Source organism: Pinus tabuliformis, chromosome 4_2 (assembly GCF_031772625.1).
Source record: "Pinus tabuliformis cultivar Carrire ecotype Pingquan chromosome 4_2, CPIR1, whole genome shotgun sequence".
Lineage (NCBI taxonomy): Eukaryota > Viridiplantae > Streptophyta > Pinopsida > Pinales > Pinaceae > Pinus > Pinus tabuliformis.
In genome coordinates, this window is record NC_142304.1 from 1,065,960,033 (window position 1) to 1,065,976,517 (window position 16,485).

General features: G+C 36.1%; 1 protein-coding gene across 1 annotated transcript; it reads left to right on the forward strand.

Moving 5' to 3' along the window:
- The first annotated feature begins 7,987 nt into the window (after positions 1 to 7,987).
- On the forward strand, positions 7,988 to 16,176 carry LOC149173305 (uncharacterized). The gene is made up of 4 exons (XM_089426650.1): positions 7,988 to 10,780; positions 10,883 to 11,281; positions 13,444 to 14,350; positions 14,466 to 16,176. The coding sequence occupies exons 1-4, from the start codon at positions 8,056 to 8,058 to the stop codon at positions 15,751 to 15,753; spliced, it is 5,319 nt and encodes a 1,772-aa protein (XP_089282776.1). The 5' UTR covers positions 7,988 to 8,055; the 3' UTR covers positions 15,754 to 16,176.
- Positions 16,177 to 16,485: the final 309 nt, after the last annotated feature.

Consider the following 16,485-nt stretch of genomic DNA (forward strand, 5'->3'; position numbering starts at 1 on the left):
TATAACTAAAGCTGTTATGTTACAAGTATGTAACCATTTCTACATTAATACAATATAATATTAATTATTTTCAACTCTCCCCCTTAATGGAATAAAGATTATCTTGAAGTCCTAACATCCCCCTAAAAAATTCAAACTTCACTTTCCCAAGAGGCTTTGTAAAAATATCAGCCATATTGTCACATGTTTTACAATATTCAATAAAAAATTTATTTTCTCTCGACTTTTCCCTTACAAAGTGAAATTGAGTATCTATGTGTTTCATGTCCTTATGAAACATTGTTCGCCAGCTTAATGGAACTCTCGTTGTCACAATTGATGACAGTCACTTCTTTCTGCTCTTGTTGTTGTTGTCGTTGCTGCATGTCCTCACTACTTTTTTCCATCAACAATGGAATGTGCCATTCTTCGAGGCTATTCTCTTTATTTCCTTCCTCAGCCTACTCATGAAATAACACATCTCGACTTGCAAAAAAATTATGATTCAAAGGATTAAATAACTTATAAGCTTTAAACTCATTGCAATATCCTACAAATATGTAATATCTAACTTTTTCCTATCATCCTTGGGAATATGGGCAAAGGATTCTGACCCAAAAACCCTTAAATGATTCACTGCATGCTTATATCCATAAAGTGCTTCAAAAGGAGTTTTAAAATTGAGACATATAGTTGGACTTCTATTTTTCAAGTAAACTACAATGTTAATGGCTTCAACCCAAAAACCATTAGATAGACCCTTACCTTGAAGCATACTTCTTACGCACTCCACAATGGTTTTGTTCTTTCATTCAGAAACTCCATTCTGCTGTGGAGTGTAGGGTACTATGTACTGTTGAATAATCCCATGATTCCTGCAAAATTGCATGAACTCGCCCAACTTGTATTCTCCCCCTTGATCAGAGATGAGAATCTTAATGAATTTCCTTGTCTGCTTTTCCACCATATTCTTGAATTCTTTAAAGCATTGAAATGTCTAAATCTTCTTTCTAATAAAATATACCCAAGATAATCTAGTGCAATCATCAGTAAAGAGTAGAAAATAATATGCACCACCTAGCAACCTAGTCTGCATAGGTTTGCATACATTTGTATGCACAAGCTCTAGAATATCTCTTTTCTTCCTATCAACATTCAAAGGAAACTCTTCTCTATGCATTTCCCCTAATGCACATCCATCACAATCTAAAATAACATTCTAAAAAGTAGGTAATCCATCAACCATACCTTTTCTTTGTAGCAGCATGAGATCTTGTAGGTTAAGATGATTGAATCTTTGATGCCAAAGGTTCTCCACTGTCAATCCTGTTGAGCCATAGATTGGTGTGACATGCTCTTGACGTTCAACCAATACAGGCCTGCCACACACACTCCTAATACAACTAGTTCCTTCTTTTTGTCCTTTATGACATAATATGATCTGAAGAATTCGACTTGCAGGTCCTGATCTACCATCATTGAAACAGAGATCAAGTTCTTATTGATCCCAGGTACATACATCACATTTTTAATATATCTGATAGTACCATCAGGTAACATCACCAGAATATCACCGTACCCCTTGATTTGATAACCTCTGTCATCAGCTAGATATATGTTAGCTCCACAAGTAGTTTCTTCAAAATTTTCAAATCAATGTCTATTACTTGTCATATGTGAAGACGCACCTAAATCTACGAACCATATTTTGGACTCATCCTCCTCAATAGTTGAAAGAGCATAATCAGCTACAAATAATCAAAGATCATGATTGTGACCTTCATCAGAAAAATTCCCTCTGTGTTTTCTCTGTTTATTTCTAGACTCATCTTCATGTCTCTTAAAAAAACTTAGCAAAGTGACCAGTATTCCCACAGTAAAAACATTTAATGTCAGATTTATTACCATTGTTACTTAGAGACATTCCTCTAAATGGTCTCATCTAAAAAATGCCACTACCTTTCTATCCCTGTGGTGGTTACCCTTTGTATGGCTTCTTCTTCGCCATCAGAGCAATATAGAAAATCTTTGGTCTCAAATTCTGCCACTTCCTTCTTCCTATATTAGGATTCATGTTAGCTCTTCAAATGCAGGGGTTTCCTTCCTTGCAGACAAGCCTATGATGAAAATATGGTATTCATCCATCATCTCGTTCAATGTAATTGTGACAAGATTGGAATCAAGCACCTTCTCCCTGATGTCTCCCAATATGTCCTTCTGGTCCTTGACCCGCGCAATGAATCTGACAATGGATTCATTCTCCTCCATCCTCATGGAAAACAACTTGCCTTTGACAGACAAGATGCGATTGGTGTTTTGTGTCTGGTAGAGGTTCTTGAGTGTATTCCAAATGTCACTGGACGATTTACAGTCTTCGATATGTGGGATAATATTGTCTTTAAAAAACATCTTCGATAAGACTTTCGCCTTATTCTCCCTTTTATCGAAATCTTGTATTAGTGTTGTCGTGTTTCCTACTACCATGGTCGGTTTTTGCACATTGCCACTGATGATCGACCAAGCATTTGATCCCTCAAGCAACGTTTGTAGCTTGAATTTCCAATTGGTATAATTGGTCCCATTGAGTTTGTTAGACTCATTCAAATAAGCTCCTATGAAATTGTTCATTTTCGACTGATCAGAATCCCAATCCCTCGATCTACCGTTGATTCTCAACAAATGAACAATTACAATCTACAAAAAAAAAATCTCAAAACATACCAGAACCATTGAATCATTCATAGATCTGCCACCAAACTGCCTAATCAGAAGCTCAGAACCATAAAAAACACGTCATCTCTCTTTTACACTCAAAAACAACGATGATTTAAAATCCCTCTAAGGAGAGGTTGATCATCGCGAGTTTGACCATAGGATCCACGATGATCATCTCTTCTTTCAGGCCGAAAGGTACGACGACCACTTTGTGCTCAACTGGAGATATGCTGAGACCTGTGAGAAAATAAATTTATCGTGTGATTAAGGTACGTCACTCCTGACCACCTAGACTCCAAAAATGTGAGCATTGGGGCTCCTATGTTGCCACTGAGGCACTGTAGCCATGAAGAATCTGTAGCCACGAAGGCTCTAATGTATCCAATAAGGCTATATAGGTAAATCAGGCTCACCAGATCTGAGCTGTGATACCATGTTAGAAAACTGGAAAGAAAAACATGAATTGAATTAACTAGCAGCTCACAGGTGAGCAAGCTACACCTAGAGATTTCATAAACTAGAGCGTACACTCTCATGTTCAATTAATCAAAGATGAGACAATAAATACATATCAAAAGAATAGGGAGGTTAGAACAAACTCCTACAACCTAGGAACTAATCCTAACTTAAGGAGTTATGTTACAACCATGTAACCATTTCTCCATTAATAAAATATAATATTAATTGTTTTTAACTTGATTATCCATCACAAAGATGGTTATCCCATATATGGTTATTAGTATTTGTGGAAGGTTAATGACTATATGACATTTAATATAGAACTCTCCAATGATCCCGTTTTTAATCTTTCAAGGTGGAACTTTGATTTTAGAGTTTTCGTAGCAAGGTAACATGAGTGCCCTTTATCTCATGTTTTAAATAAAAAAACCTTCCATCATAACAATTCTTTGGAAAAAGTGCTATTGCATAATTAATGTCTTAACGCAAACTTTCAAAATTATATAATTTCAATACATTTTTAATATTTATCCTCGCATCTTTAATTTTAGATATGTGTCTTTAGTAAACATCAAATTCCATATTCAAAAGGACATACACATATGAATTTTTTATCTAATAGACAAAATGACTTTCTTTTGGTGAGTTTTGCCCAAAGTCGAGTAGAATTAATTAAGAATCATAACTTTAACTTGTCATGCTTTTTAGGGTATGAATCCATTTTTAAACAACAAAAAATCACAATCTTGCTTGAAATTGTATTACTAGATTTGGTCAAAGAAAAAATGTCATTTCCTCTATTAATTAGACTACTCTTATATAGAGAGAGAGAGAGAACCTCAAACTAAAGATGATAATTTGGAATTTATATTTAATGAAGAAATGATAACACTTTATTTTAAAAAATGTAATGAAATTGTATGAAATAGCCATCCATTGTAATGTGATAAAGAATGGCGAAAAATAATAATGCATTGTTCTCATGTAATCCTTAAGATACCCAAAAGTAGTATTTTACAAGGAAATTCCATTTTTCGATATTCTAATGTAGAATATGGAATACTTGATGGGATAGATATGGAAACACCTTAAGTTTAGAAGACGATTTATAGATTCAAATTAGAAATTATGTTTCAATAGAAGATGGTCAATTAATCAAGTAGTAAGTCACACAAACCTTCCATTGGTTTGAACTTGTTTATGATTGTTTGGTAACAACTATAAATTGGGTTGTATGGGTCTAATACTTCAATACAACAAATAACATCATTAGCAATATGATTCACGTTAGCTTGATTAAGTACCCTTTTTTTCATAGGGGAAGCCACAAGAAAGCAAGTTCAAATTTGAAATTCCTTAACAAATTGGACGACATGGGTGTTTTCTCTTCCATTTATTAGAGTCAATTGATAAGTAAGCATAATTGAAAATTTTGGATATTTTAGGGTTCTTTCACCATCCAACTATTTTCAAATTCTACTCAATGATTCAAAATGTTATGATACGACAAACAAATTAAGTGAAAGAGGATTCTATGAGAAAAATCATCATCCAACTACTTTCAAATTCTACTTAATGAGTCAAAATGTTATGATACGACAAATAAATTAAATAAAGAGGACTCTAAGAGAAAAATAATTGAATTTTTAGGTCTCTTGACATTTACACAGTATCAAAAACCATTACAAACCCTCTAATTTTCTAACTTATAAAAATGATTTTCAAATAAACATTTCCGTTTCCACGAGTATTTTTATATTTTACAAGTACCTATGTACTATTTCATGGAAAAAAGTACGATAATTTCTCATTAGTAAAAAAAAGATGAGAATTTCTCATTTTGATTCACATAGGAACATCATCTCCAATCCCTTGGGTTTAGATTTTCACTCTTCCTCGTCCAAATTACATGAAAAAATATTTTCAACCTGAAACTCTATGTATATATGAGGGTGGATTGCTTACTCTATCTAGTCACGATATGATAGTTAATGAAGAATATTTAGTTATTAAATCAACTAAATCCTATCTAGCTACCCAAAAAGTGACTAATTATGGTCATAGGTTTAGGAGATGGTTAGAGGGGTTTGAATCAATTTTTTGTAAATGTCAATAATTTAAGTATCAAAACTATTATCCAATAACATCACATAAAGTGAACACAAGATATTTTTCAAAAAAATAAAAATCAAATTTTTTTACAGAATTGCCTAGAGTGTTGCTTGCTGACTAGTTTGGATATTCCACTTCTATTGTAAATCTCCATTAGGACTAGATCCACTTGATTTGTCTCTTTGAGGAAGGAAAAATCTCCCTAAGGTTTAGAGTACACCCCCACATTGTTAGAAAGAGACTTGTTGAGTGAGGAGTCTAGGATTTTCAGCATTTTCAACCATCGCTTTTCATATCTACTCCATTACTTTTCAGAACTTTTGGATAGGTTTCTTTTACTTTCTCTCCCTTTATAATTTGGGTTTGCCTTTTCCCCCTTAGGATCCCCTTGAGAATCCTATGTCTTAGAGCTTCACACCTATCCTTTGTAACAATTTTCACCATTGATTTTTATTGTTTATCTGCATTATATACATCATATTAGAGCCTCTAGATCCCAGCCCCTTGACATTAGATCTTTTTGGCCTCTTTATGTGCCTTTGCGTATCTTGTTTTACCTCTCCTTTTTAACCGCTTAGTAGCCCTTGTGGGTGGGGTTTCGTGTGTTTGATTGGTTGTTTCTTTTTTTGTCATTTTTAGATTTATTTATAGAATTTCAACATTTTACTTTCATCAGCACATGGCATCATGAAACATGCTTAATTAACTCATCTACTTGACACATTATTTTCACACATCCACACCCTAAGAAAATGAGCGTGGTTAACACCGTCAAGCCAAGACTTGAAACACTACACCTTAATAAATCAACACACATAGATTAAGCCCACTTGGGCACCAAGACCAAACAATCTTCGTGGTGTAGGTGTAGGATCGATGGCATAGGCTTCATATAACCCCCATCAATCAATTTCATTGAGACATAGAAGTTGACATATTAGGGAGCTTAAAATCCTTCACCATCCCATGGTCAAAGCCATAGTGCATAAGAAATTTGATTCAAAGAGGGTTAGGGTAAGTCATCATGTGAGTAATTCTCCCCAGGGCTACCCAATCCATTGTAGGGAATTTCGTGTAGTGGTTGACTAGTGTGGTTTATTACCTTTGATGGATTGGTGTGGATTATTGTTACTGCCCGTGGACATATTAGGTTGCCTTTGATGGATTGGTGTGGATTACTGCCTTTGATGGATTGGTGTGGTTCACTGCTCGTGGACGTAGTGGTCTAGATTACTGTTACTGACCGTGGACGTATTAGGTTGCCTTTAATGGATCGGTGTGGATTACTGCCTTTGATGGATTGGTGTGGATTACTGCAGGTGGATGTAGCTCAATGACAAGGTATTTATTAAAGATTTAAATAATTTCCTATATAAAGTATTGTATGCGACTATTCTGGTTTGAAAATTCATATGTATAATAAAAATCATATAATTTATTATTAAAATTGGCAAATTTTTGACAAATATCATCCAATTAACCATATATGTAAAAAATGAGTGATTTTTTACCAAAAAAAATCGCTCTTAAATATTTATTTTTTAAAATTAGCTTTATTAAATTTATTTTTGTTAAAATAATTTATAATAAAATATTAACTAATATAACCATATAAATTATTTTATTGGTAAATGTCTATAGAAGTTAATACATAATAAATATTAAAACACTTATTTTATGATACATCTCATATTGTCAAAAATTATATATATATATATATATATATATATAAATTTTAAATTATAATTTTTATTGTCAAAAATAATTTTATGAAATAAAATAAATCTTCAAAATACAGACAAATACAAATTTATAACTTAATATTATACCAATAGCTCCAAATTACTACTAGAACACATGGTATCAAACTGTAATATGACAACAATTTGGAATAATTGCACTGAATATAACTTAAGTTCAAAGATGCCGCATAAATATATAAAGTGAAACATAATTTTGAACTTCAAAATATGATTTTAAAGATTATTGATTAAAAGTACCAAGGGATACGTATTTTGAAGTGTAAGATACGTCTCTTGAAGTGTATTAATATGAAAGCAGCACGATACTTTTCTTATTTTTAAATTTTTTTATCCAACTGCGGCTGTCACAAAAATTAGCGTCATGGAGGACTTTAACATTTTAATATATTTTAGTCATGAGGCGCTGTGACTCCCAATTTCCATATGTAAAGTCGTATTTAAAAATTAGCCCACCCAAATTTTAACACAATATTTCTCCATATCTGAACTTTAGGATTTGAGTATTTTACAATATTTTAATCATGAGGTCCTATGACTACTGATTTCCATGCGTAAAGTCATATTTAAAAATTGGCCCACCTAAAAATTTCCACAAGATTTCTCCATCTGTAAACTGTAAAGTTTATTGCAGTGCTATTTTTCTAGGGCAACCTTTATTTCCCAGCTTGATCGCAGTGCTATTTTTTAAAGGCCATTTTTTATTTCTCAGTTTATAGAACAATTAATGGGCATATTAAATATAGCTTCCCAGTGTCCTATCACGAAATTAGCGCCTTCTCATGTGTGACGTTTGAATTTATGTAAAAGACGAGACAGTGGTTTATCGAAGTGCGCTATTTTATTAATTAGACTACCAATGTGCGTTTCTTCTGTTGTGGAAAATTAGCGTCTCCGAGGACTTTAGGCTTTTTGAATTTCTATCTTTATCAGCGCGCAATGCATTTAGTGTTCGAAGAAACATTCATTAATTCCTATAAATAAACCAAGAAACTCAAACCATTCCCATTCCTGTGAGAGCAGTAGAAAGATGCAGATCTGTAACGCTCCCTCGCTTTTATGCACATTACTTTTCCTCTCTTCTTTCCTCTTTCTCTTTCCCACTCCACTCATATTTTCTTCCGCCTTTCAGTTGTCAGACCACAGGCATGCTCATCTCGGCAATGCTTCCGATGAAGAGGCTCTCCTTGCATTTCTCTCTGCAATCACCTACGATCCATGGCAATCGTTAGCCGCTACGTGGAAACGCAATGTTTCCTTCTGCGAGTGGACAGGTGTCATATGCAGTCGCCACAGACAGAGAGTGGTTTCACTCAATGTTTCATCTATGGAATTGCAAGGTACAATCTCTCCTCTTCTCGGCAATCTTTCCTTTCTTAGGATTCTCCACCTTGGCAATAACACTTTTCATGGTCACATTCCCTATCAATTGGGAAATTTGTTTCGCTTAAAGAAGCTTTACCTGTTTCTGAATCAACTCCAAGGTTCTATTCCACCCACTCTTGCCCGCTGCCGTAGCTTACAAGCCATCTCTCTGGGCCAGAACAAACTCATAGGGAACATTCCCTATGAACTAATATGCGATCTCCCCAGGTTACACTTCCTAACTTTATTCTCTAACAACCTGACGGGTAGAATCCCTGCCTGCTCGGGTAACATATCAACCACCCTCACGGAAGTGTACCCTCCCGGGATTCAGATGGGTCACAACAAGTTTCTGTTGAGTGACAACCATCTGTGGGGACAAATCCCGTCTTCCTTTTCTAACTTCACCAATCTTGGAACGTTAGATCTCGGTGAAAACCAGTTGACTGGTCGCATTCCCATGGAGTTGTGTCGCAAGAGCATGCGGTTGAAGGTACTCTATCTGGGTAGTAATCAGTTGAGTGGCAGCATTCCTGCATCCCTCTCCAATTGTACTAACCTTGACGATCTCGACTTAAGTGGTAATCAGCTCGGCGGAATGGTGCCAATCGAGTTGGGTAAGTTGACGCAGCTCCAAGTACTCCTCTTGGATGGCAATCAACTGGTGAGCAGCAGCACTACAGACTTGCCCATTCTTAGTGCTCTTACTAACTGTTCCGCCCTACGGGAATTAGATTTAAGCACTAATCATCTTACTGGACGTTTGCCCTCTTCAGTGGGTCACCTCTCTAGGAAATTTTACCACTTAAACTTGGAATCTAACAGATTAGTAGGGGAAATACCTCCACAGATTGGTAACTTAACTAATTTAACAACTCTCTCTTTAGCTTCTCATTCTTTCTCGGGAGCAATCCCAGTTACACTAAAAAATCTTCAAAACTTGGAAAGGTTACTTATGGGAGGCAACAATTTACAAGGAAACATTCCAATGGAAATTGGGCAACTTAAAAGGTTAGGGCTTTTGAGTCTAGAAGGCAATAATCTGTTAGGAAGGATTCCTGATTCTATTGCTAACCTTTGGCAACTAAGATATTTAGATCTTTCTATCAATAGGTTAGCAGGTAAAATACCAGAAAATCTAGGGAAATGTGTGAACTTATTACTGCTAGACCTTTCATACAACAAGCTTAATGGGGAGATACCTCCATCCGTTGCAAGTCTTGCAAATTTAGCTTTCTATTTCAACCTTTCAAACAACTTATTAGGGGGTCACTTGCCTTTGGAACTAAGTAAGATGACTATGCTTCAAGCTATAGATATTTCTGCAAATCGGCTAACTGGTTATATTCCAAGTGGGCTTGCTAATTGCAAAGAATTACAATACCTAAATCTTTCTTGCAATGCACTTGAAGGTCTAATCCCAATCTCACTCGGTGAACTTCTAAGTCTTCAAAATATAGATTTATCTTCCAACAATTTGTCAGGTGGAATACCCGCATCATTGGCAAATCTCAAAATGCTCAGCCAATTGAATATCTCTTTCAACAACCTCTCAGGAGAGGTCCCGAAAGGTGGAGTTTTCAAAAATCTTAATGCCACGGCATTTATGGGAAATCCGGATCTTTGTGGACCTTGGGTAAATTTGTCATTGTGCTCTACTCACAAGCATAAAAGTGTTTCTCATCTGAGAAAAGTTGTCATACCTATTGTTGCAGTTGCAGTTACTATTGTACTGTGTTTAGTTATAGGAATCTTGTGTAGACTAAATCACAAGAAGAATATTCCTATTAATGTTGGGGCATCCTTAAATGTGGGGCATCGAAGAATTTCTTATGAAGAGCTCATCATTGCAACAGATGGATTTAGCGACGCCAACTTGTTAGGAGTGGGTACTTTTGGGAAAGTGTACAAAGGCGTTTTGAATGATGGGACATTGGTTGCCATCAAGCTTCTCAATTTGGAAAGGGAAGGGGCTCACAAGAATTTCAAAAAGGAGTGCAAAGTTTTGAGTAGAGTCAGGCATCGAAATTTGATTAGAGTCATAACCTCATATTCAGACCTCCAAATGAAAGCTTTGATATTTCCATTTATGCCAAATGGAAGCTTAGAAAAGTGGTTATATCCTAATGGTGAAGTAGAAAGTGGTTTGACATTGATTCAAAGGTTGAATATAGCAATAGACATTGCCCAAGGTATGGTATATCTCCATCACCATTGTTTCATGCAAGTGATCCATTGTGATTTGAAACCAAACAATGTGCTTCTTGGTGAAGATTTGACAGCATATGTAATAGACTTCGGGATTGCAACCATATATTTTGCAAATAGTGAGGATTCAAATTTCACTTCTACACTTGCACTTAAGGGAACAATGGACTACATTCCTCCAGGTATTATTTGAGCTAGATGGCATTTTAGACAATATTATGAGTTTCATATTTTTATTAAATATTTTGAACTATAAACCTTATGACCAGAATGTTTGAATGCAGAATATGGATTGGGTGGGCATATCACAACAAAAGGTGATGTTTATAGCTTTGGAATATTGTTATTGGAGATGCTCACTGGAAAGAAGCCTATTGACAGCATGTTTGTGCAAGGAATGAACTTACAGAAATGGGTGGGTAACCATTTTCCAAATCAACTAGGGGAAGTGGTGGACAAGACTTTATTGAGAGGCGCTAGTACAAGCACTCAAGCAGATAAAGATCTTAGCTGCCTCAATCAATCCTTAAGCATGGGTTTGCTTTGCACAAGAGATTCTCCTGAAGGACGACCTACTATGATGGACATTGTGGGCACACTCCAATCCATTAGAGACACTTTTCAAGGCATTGGTGGCATTCCAAAACCGCAATCAGATTTCACATGTTTGTTGGGTGATGCAAGTACAACTCACAACAATAACAATGCTAGCGGAGGCCAAAGCTCTTCTACATTCTAGAGTGTTGTAAGAGAGCAATCATTGTGTCACTAGACTATATAATAATTTGAGTCTATTGTCATTATCTGCCTGTAGTGTGAGTTTTATTTTCTTCTTTATTGTTGCAAAACTAGTCTTATTCCCCTCTCCTTTTCTATGGATGTCTATTGTTGAGCACATGTGGGTCTAAATATAAAGTTACATTATCCATCCCTTGTTGACTTGTCTCAACTTGCCTTTGGCTGCCCCATGAACCATTGTGAATTGACATCATGTATTCATCAATGGCTGAGCAATGAAGGTCTTGAAATCTAATTACCAATCTTCTTCTTTTGAAAGAGTAGACATTATAATTTTGTAACTTTATCTGCCAAACTTGTTGACAATGCGAGCATATCATTTATTTTTTGCAACTGGAACATCCCTTTGATTTATGTTTACATATACATCACATACATTAATGGTGGTGAATTGGATCGACATATAGTCTTCACTATTGGTGGTGAATTGGATCGACATATAATCTTCACTATTAGTTTTACATTGTAGAAAACTGACAGGTTTGTTGTCCTGAGATTTATTGTCTTTTACTGAAAAATTCAACTTTGCAATTTTCTGGCAATGGCATGGGCACATATATCTTTTTGATATCTTTTTGGAAAGAAAACACACACCACACCTAAGATGCCGATTCTTTCCCACGCACCCTTCTAATGTATAACCATACAAACTATCACTTCAAACAGCACACCGAACTCCCCGTAGTAACAAATGAATCAAACCTGAATTAGAATGAAGTGCGTTCTTGTTGGGTGATGATATTCAACTCCTATCCTTCATACACACTCAATCTGATTTAGATACTTACATTCATACTTTAATGCAGCGCATGCGCATGAGTTGAGACTGTTTTCATTGAATTTAGCAACATGCACCATTTAACAACTGCTGATAACTCTGGAAATCGCCCAATTTAGTGACCCTTATCTATTAAAAAATCCATAAAAAACTGAGTCTAATTTATGCAGGAAAATAAAAAAAAAAAAATTTACTCGAAAAATGTCAATAATATGCGAAACAAAACTAAACTGATGATTAAGCATGCCTAAAATACTCTCAAGGTTATGCATGTTTAAAGACAAAATTTGAGGAATATTTGACACAACTAATCTTTAAAATCAGCGCCCAAGAACTACATACAAACACAGTTTATCCAGTAATTACGCAACCTCAGAAACACTGAAAATAAATGATACTTTGACCATCTTCGCCTTCCATGAAATGCCCCATTTGACCAAGTTAAAAGTTGATTCATCTTCCATATAAGAACACCTCCTTCAAGCTGATTTGAACTCGCATATTCGTGGCCTCTTGAAGTAACAATCACCATGCCTAAAAATCAAAATTTCCTGTAATACAGTTAAAACTGGACATTATTAAAAATAATAAGTGCACAAATGTCTAGATATACACAATTGTGAGAGCTACTAAAAATAGTAACCCCTCTAAATAGTCAGGAGTATAATGCCAGAAAATAAATATATGTCCGATATAGGAACGCATGTTTTTGGCCGTATTTAGCACTTAAATTGATCATTTCTCTCAAAGTGAATTGGTACGTTGAATGGCTCCTCTTACATGCACTAAATCGATACCATTAGTAACATGGGACATTGATCTGCTTTATGTATTGACCTTCACCATATTGAATAAAGTATAAATTACATTCTTTCTCATATTCTGCTTGTGTCATTACCTGCTTATTTGTGTGGTTTTGTGACATAACGATAGTAAGGTGGAAAATTTCCTTGTGAAATTCTAAGGATGGGTCTGGACCTCTCTTACCCATTTACAACTTAGTTCTTGATATCGCTCCAATTTTATGTTTTTGATATCCTTTCAATTTTATGTTTTTGTCAAAACACCATGAATAGAAGTCTAGTTTGACTTGAGCTATAATAAATGTTTCTTCATGACTAACTTCTCTTAGTGTTAAGAATAGAGGAGAATTTGAAGAACTATGTAAGGAATTCTTTGGATTCTCCACCTTGGCAATAACACTTTTCATGGTCACATTCCCTATCAATTGGGAAATTTGTTTCGCTTAAAGGAGCTTTACCTGTTTCTGAATCAACTCCAAGGTTCTATTCCACCCACTCTTGCCCGCTGCCGTAGCTTACAAGCCATCTCTGGGCCAGAACAAACTCATAGGGAACATTCCCTATGAACTAATATGCGATCTCCCCAGGTTACACTTCCTAACTTTATTCTCTAACAACCTGACGGGTAGAATCCCTGCCTGCTCGGGTAACATATCAACCACCCTCACGGAAGTGTACCCTCCTGGGATTCAGATGGGTGACAACGAATTTCTGTTGAGTGACAACCATCTGTGGGGACAAATCTCGTCTTCCTTTTCTAACTTCACCAATCTTGGAATGTTAGATCTCGGTGAAAACCAGTTGACTGGTCGCATTCCCATGGAGTTGTGTCGCAAGAGCATGCGGTTGAAGGTACTCTATCTGTCACTTAATCAGTTGAGTGGCAGCATTCCTGCATCCCTCTCCAATTGTACTAACCTTGAGGAGCTCGACTTAAATAGTAATCAGCTCGGCGGAATGGTGCCATTCGAGTTGGGTAAGTTGACGCAGCTCCATGTACTCTTCTTAGGTGGCAATCAACTGGTGAGCAGCAGCAGCACTACAGACTTGCCCATTCTTACTGCTCTTACTAACTGTTCCGCCCTACGGGAATTAGATTTAAGCACTAATCATCTTACTGGACATTTGCCCTCTTCAGTGGGCCGCCTCTCTAGGAAAATTTACTTCTTAAACTTGGAATCTAACAGATTAGTGGGGGAAATACCTCCACAGATTGGTAACTTAACTAATTTAACACTTCTCTCTTTAGCTATTAATTCTTTCTCGGGAGCAATCCCAGTTACACTAAAAAATCTTCAAAACTTGGAAAGGTTATATATGGGACGCAACAATTTACAAGGAAACATTCCAATGGAAATTGGGCAACTTAAAAGGTTAGGGTTTTTGAGTCTAAAAATCAATAATCTGTTAGGAAGGATTCCAGATTTTATTGTTAATGTTCAGCAACTAAGGTATTTACATCTTAGTATGAAATCTTAGTATGAATAGGTTATCAGGGAAAATACCAGAAAATCTAGGGAAATGTGTGAACTTATTATCGCTAGACCTTTCATACAACAAGCTTAATGGGGAGATACCTCCATCCATTGCAAGTCTTGCAAATTTAGCTTTCTATTTCAACCTTTCAAACAATTTATTAGAGGGTCACTTGCCTTTGGAACTAAGTAAGATGACTATGCTTCAAGCTATAGATATTTCTGCAAATCGGCTAACTGGTTATATTCCAAGTGGGCTTGGAAATTGCAAAGAATTACAATACCTAAATCTTTCTTGCAATGCACTTGAAGGTCTAATCCCAATCTCACTCGGTGAACTTCTAAGTCTTCAAAATATAGATTTATCTTCCAACAATTTGTCAGGTGGAATACCCGCATCATTGGCAAATCTCAAAATGCTCAGCCAATTGAATTTCTCTTTCAACAACTTCTCAGGAGAGGTCCCGAAATGTGGAGTTTTCAAAAATCTTAATGCCACGGCATTTATGGGAAATCCGGGTCTTTGTGGACCTTGGGTAAATTTGTCATTGTGCTCTACTCACAAGCATAAAAGTGTTTCTCATCTGAGAAAAGTTGCCATACCTATTGTTGCAGTTGCAGTTACTATTGTACTGTGTTCAGTTATAGGAATCTTGTGTAGACTAAATCACAAGAAGAATATTCCTATTAATGCTGGGGCATCCTTAAATGTGGGGCATCGAAGAATTTCTTATGGAGAGCTCATCATTGCAACAGATGGATTTAGTGACGCCAACTTGTTAGGAGTGGGCACTTTTGGGAAAGTGTACAAAGGGGTTTTGAATGATGGGACACTGGTTGCCATCAAGCTTCTCAATTTGGAAAGGGAAGGGGCTCACAAGAATTTCAAAAAGGAGTGCAAAGTTTTGAGTAGAGTCAGGCATCGGAATTTGATTAGAGTCATAACCTCATATTCAAACCTCCAAATGAAAGCTTTGATATTTCCATTTATGCCAAATGGAAGCTTAGAAAAGTGGTTATATCCTAATGGTGAAGTAGAAAGTGGTTTGACATTGGTTCAAAGGTTGAATATAGCAATAGACATTGCCCAAGGTATGGTATATCTCCATCACCATTGTTTCATGCAAGCGATCCATTGTGATTTGAAACCAAACAATGTGCTTCTTGGTGAAGATTTGACAGCATATGTAATAGACTTCGGGATTGCAACCATATATTTTGAAAATAATGAGGATTCAACTTCCACTTCTACACTTGCACTTAAGGGATCAATGGGCTACATTCCTCCAGGTATTATTTGAACTAGATGACATTTTAGACAATATTATGAGTTTCATATTTTTATTAAATATTTTGAACTATAAACCTTATGACAAGAATGTTTGAATGCAGAATATGGATTGGGTGGGCATATCACAACAAAAGGTGATGTTTATAGCTTTGGAATATTGTTATTGGAGATGCTCACTGGAAAGAAGCCTATTGACAACATGTTCGTGGAAGGAATGAACTTACAGAAATGGGTGGGTAACCATTTTCCAAATCAACTAGGGGAAGTGGTGGACAAGCCTTTATTGAGAGGGGCTAGTACAAGCACTCAAGCAGATAAAGATCTTAACTGCCTCAATCAATCCTTAAGCATGGGTTTGCTTTGCACAAGAGATTCTCCTGAAGGACGACCTACTATGATGGACATTGTGGGCACACTCCAATCCATTAGAGACACTTTTGCGAGGTAGGTACCGATTACTGCTACCGCTAGCCGATACACGGGATAACATCATCGCCGTAGATCTTTGCCGAGAGCCGCTAGTTGATGCTGTCGATCCACTCGATACAGGTGGTGGATATTTCAAGGCATTGGTGGCATTCCAAAACCGCAATCAGATTTCACATGTTTGTTGGGTGATGCAAGTACAACTCACAACAACAACAATGCTAGTGGAGGCCAAAGCTCTTCTACATTCTAGAGTGTTGTAAGAGAGCAATCACTGTGTCACTAGAATATATAATAATTTGAGTCTATTGTCATT